This window comes from Hylobates moloch, unplaced genomic scaffold (genome assembly GCF_009828535.3).
Source record: "Hylobates moloch isolate HMO894 unplaced genomic scaffold, HMol_V3 SCAFFOLD_2900, whole genome shotgun sequence".
Taxonomy (NCBI): domain Eukaryota; kingdom Metazoa; phylum Chordata; class Mammalia; order Primates; family Hylobatidae; genus Hylobates; species Hylobates moloch.
Window position 1 is genome coordinate 2,640 of NW_026655175.1, and position 4,809 is coordinate 7,448.

General features: G+C 41.9%; 1 protein-coding gene across 1 annotated transcript; it reads left to right on the forward strand.

Moving 5' to 3' along the window:
- Nucleotides 1-248: 248 nt before the first annotated feature.
- Nucleotides 249-1,626, forward strand: LOC116465074 (ret finger protein-like 4A). The gene is made up of 2 exons (XM_032148285.2): nucleotides 249-534; nucleotides 1,046-1,626. Exons 1-2 carry the CDS (start codon nucleotides 249-251, stop codon nucleotides 1,624-1,626), a joined length of 867 nt encoding a protein of 288 aa, XP_032004176.1.
- The last annotated feature ends 3,183 nt before the right edge of the window (nucleotides 1,627-4,809 follow it).

Below are 4,809 nucleotides of genomic sequence, written 5' to 3' on the forward strand. Positions count from 1 at the left end.
CACTCAAAGTCTTTCGGTGAATCATGCCCTTTATTGCAATGAGTATGACAGATACGAGAATTTCAGGGCCTCGAGTCATTTACATTTGTATTCGTGTTGTGTCTTCATCGCTAGCAGTAGTGATTTTCAGTATCGTGTCATGATAGCTCTATGCACGTCAAGATTAAAGTCCCAAGCACTCTCAGCTGTTCATTCAGCTCATGGAAATTCTAATACCATGTTCATTTTTTTTTCTACAGACATTTGCCATGGCTGAACACTTCAAACAAGTCATTAGATGTCCAGTCTGTCTAAAAGATCTTGAAGACGCCGTGCAACTGAAATGTGGATATGTCTGCTGCCTCCCGTGCCTCAATTCACTCCAGAAGGAGCCCGATGGGGAAGGTTTACTGTGCCGCTGCTGCTCTGTGGTCTCTCAAAAGAATGACATCAAGCCCAAGTACAAGCTGAGGGCGATGGTTTCCATCATCAAGGAACTAGAGCCCAAGCTGAAACGTATTCTAACGATGAACCCAAGGATGAGGAAGTTTCAAGGTAAGGAATCTATATGACCTGCCACAAGCCAGCAAAGGCCCTGGGAAAACGACTTTCAAACATTTCTTCATGAAACATAGACACTAGCAGATATCTAGCATCTAAAACTTCTATGCTTCACCAACAACCGCGGTTCTCACCTTTGCCTATAGATTTTCATGGAATCTGTGCAAGTTTGTACAATACTTTGGTGAGCAAGCTACTGTCTCCTTTCATGTATCATACGTGCTAAGTGGAAAAATAATTTTAATCAAATTATCCGCTAAGTTAGTTCGAAAGGAATTTCTGATATGAATAAGGTGGACTCGTGAACAATTTTTCTATTCATGGAATCTATAGATAAAATTTAACCTCAACAGGCGGCGAAACAAGTTTCCCCGGGAAATTTGGATTTGGGAAAGAAAGCAGAATAAAAGTAAAAGTGAATAGTGTATGTAAGCGTTTGCAGTCAAAGGGCAGAGGGAGTCTGTAGCGTGTGTCTTTGCTCAACTACTGGTTCTTATTTCCACAGTGGATATGACCTTGGATGTGGACACAGCCAACAACTATCTCATCATTTCTGAAGACCTGAGGAGTGTCCGAAGTGGGGATTCCAGCCAGAACAGGAAGGAGCAAGCTGAGAGATTCGACAGTGCACTCTGCGTCCTGGGCGCCCCTCGCTTCACTTCCGGCCGCCATTACTGGGAGGTGGATGTGGGCACCAGCAAAACATGGGATGTGGGCATTTGTAAGGAGTCTGTGAACCGACAGGGGCAGATCGTGCTTTCTTCAGAACAGGGCTTCTTGACCGTGGGTTGCAGAAACGGAAACATCTTTGCTGCCAGCACTATGCCTATGACTCCTCTCTGGGTGAGTCCCCAGTTGCACAGAGTGGGGATCTTCCTGGATGTAGGTATGAGGTCCATCTCCTTTTTCCATGTTGGTGATGGGAGCCATATCTACACATTCAGCAAAATTCCTGATTGCGAGCCATGGCGTCCATTTTTTGCTCAGAAACGTGGAAGTCAAGATGATCAGAGCATCCTGAGTATCTGTTCCGTGAGCAACGCAGCCAGTGCCAGTGCCCCAGTTGATTCTGGGGAAAGGAAATAAACACTTGAACATAATCATCTTTAGGAAGTTTCTGTGCACCCATAGCCATAGCTGAGAACTTTTCTGCTAGATACGCACGGTGGTACAAAGGGATAGAAGGCAAAGATCCATCATCATTCTGTAAACCATGAAGAGAAAGCAATTATATGAATTAGGGGAAAATTACATTGTACTTAAAGTTTGTCATGTTGTTTCCTTTGGGGCTTATGTTTACATTTCTGTTGAATAAATATTTTGAAAATTCAGATTCATTTGCCAATGTTTTGTATTTTCTGCAAGATGAGTGGACTGTGTGGTACGGAAGTTATGAACTAAATACTAATTTGAATGTGACCCAACACAGTAACTGAATTTCAAATGATAAGGACCTATGAATACAGCAAAATTATATATGCCTGTGTATTCAGTTTCACCCAACAACTGAACACTGACATCCATTTCAAGTGCACACTGAGTGTTTGCCACAAATATGTGTGGTCTTAGAACTCAGTAGTTTTAAAACGGAAATACTATACACCCTCTTGTATGATGGTGACAGAGTCCAATTAGAAATCAATCACAGGAAGAAATCCATAAATTCCTGCATACGTGGAAATGAAATAACCACTTCTAAATACAATGATCAAATATGAAATTACAATGGAAATTACAGCTCTCCTGAGTTGAATGAAAAGCAGACATTTACAAAATTTGTAGATGCTGTTGAAGCTTAGTGAGAAACTCATAATAGGAAGGAAATACCATAATCAGTCATCTTAATTTCTCCTTTAAGTTACTTCAGTAAGAGCAATTCAATCGTCAGCATTTTGGTCAGCGCCACCTCATCCATGCCCGGGCTGGACTGACAGTGGGGCCACGTGCTGGGCAGTGGCTCAGGGTCAGACCACAATGTCCAGGTTCACCTCAAATCCCTTTGCCGTACCGACACTGACAGTGAGAGAAAGGAAGACAGTCTCCTTTACAAACTGAGCCAAGCCCTGGGTTGTCAGAAACTCTGAGCTTCTCTTCGTTGTTAGAGAAGCAAATGTGGCACATACACACCATGGAATACTATGCAGCCACAAAAAAGGATGACTTCATGTCCTTTGCAGGGACATGGATGAAGCTGGAAACCATCATTCTCAGCAAACTATCACAAGGTTGGAAAACCAAACACCGCATGTTCTCACTCATCAGTGGGAGTCGAACAGCGAGAACGCATGGACACAGGGAGAGGAACATCACACACCGGGACCTGGCAGGGCGTGGGGGGTTAGGGGAGGGACAGCGTTAGGGAGAAATACCTAATGTAGGTGACGGGTCGATGGGTGCAGCAAACCACCAGGGCGCGTGTCTAGCTATGTAAGCAACCTGCACGTTCTGCACATGTACCCCAGAACTTAAAGTATAATTAAAAAAAAAAAAAAGAAAGAAAAGAAAAGTCGGCTTGTGACAGTGCACAGGGCCTGGGGATCAGAAGCCACCGACGCCAACCATTTACGTCAGGTTCTGTGACCCGCCTGCAGGGACAGAGGAATGGAGAATACAGTCCTCGCTGACTGGGATGTTGAAGGACAGGTTTATTCAAACTCAGAAGACCCTTAAAGTACCGAATTGTACATGAGAGCAGGTACGGAAAAGTTTACCACTGTCTTAATAGAAGCCAGCGGAGCTACTTTCTGTGAAAAGACGCAACTGGAAAAGACGTGGAAAGTATCTGACACCCAAACCAACCCCACGAGTGTGCTGGCGATCCTAGTACCCTATCCCCGAATTCTGAATGGAAAAATTCCTCTCCCAAGACATGAGCATGAATGCGATTCCAGGCCGAAAGATATTTTGGGAGAATATTCCAGAGGCAAATCAACACACTGGGCTCGGTGGTTTCCACAACTGAGGCCACCTGCTATTCCCAAAGAGAACATCAATTGTGTTCATGATTCACTCAAAGCAGAGAAAATTTTCAAAAATGTTAGGGATCAGTGCTCCATGAACATGGCTCAGTAAAATTACAAGCTGGAAAGTAACCGCTCCTATAAATGTGAGGAGAATTGAAAAGGATTTACGTAAGAAAACAAACAAATTAGAATGATGCAAGAAGAGATAAGCATTTTCTCTCTGCAAGTATGTGTGTAGATATGGTATGTGTGTATACACGGACATACATGTGGCGGACCCTATTACAGATCCCAATCAACGAAGAAATGTAATGTGCAAGGATTTGAAATACTGTATACATCACAACGTAGAGTTTTGTGTTTCTCAATTTGCCTTCATGAGACGAAAGCAATGGAGAACTGCCTTGGCTTTGAATGTGAAAGAAGAGAATCTAGCAATCACCAGAGAATGATTACTGTGGAGATGATTAAATTAAAGACCATTAATTTAATCTCATTAATGTAATCAAATCCTTTTCCACCGTACCTCCAGTCTCCCACTTTCACATTCTTATCAATGAACTCTGATCACCTAGAATATATTTCATACACGAGGAACCCATTTTGAACATTTTAAAAAAAGAAATGAATCTCATTTGATTTAGGTTGTGATGTAAGGGAAATAGTAAGATTGTCACAATATCTTTTACCTTTAATTTCAGATGCTATCACCAAAAAGAAAAACAGGACTTTCACTGGCTGACTGATTGTCTGGAAACAGTTTTGGGATTTCTTTTCTAAGCTTCTTCAGTGAAATCTTTACATTGTAGAGAAAATGTTTTTGAGAGTTGAGTGTGGTCTGTGGAGTGTCCTCTTAGTAACAACTTCTGAGTAGGTTTAATTCAACCCTTTGCTGAAATGTGAAAAGGTGTTCCTTTTATAATAAACAACTATCTGAAAGTAGCACCATTCTTTTTAGAGGAATTTTAAATGGCACCCCAATTTTTAAAATTCTAATTAAATTAATTTCCAAATTTTAATCAATAGGCATCATATTCAAGATCTCATCAAAAAATTATTAAATGGCAATACTTTGTCCTTGTTAATGAAAAAATAACACTGTGAAAACAATTGTCTTCCTTTATCTTAAAAGCCCATCCAACAGTAACAATCTCAACGACGCCAGAATTCAATCAAAATCTGATTGGATTAAAAAGGTTGGCAAGGGTGTGGCTAAGGTGGGTGGAGAGACCCTCTCCTCTAAAAGCCCCTGGCAGCCAGCTCTCACTCCAGATCTGAGCTGTCCGCAGAAGCAGGTGGAGGCCAG

Excerpts from the sequence above, each read along its gene's own strand:
- LOC116465074 (XM_032148285.2), top strand. The coding sequence starts at position 249 with ATGGCTGAACACTTCAAACAAGTCATTAGATGTCCAGTCTGTCTAAAA. Across the intron at positions 535-1,045 it reads AAGGATGAGGAAGTTTCAAG|TGGATATGACCTTGGATGTG; the intron begins GTAAGGAATCTA and ends TTATTTCCACAG.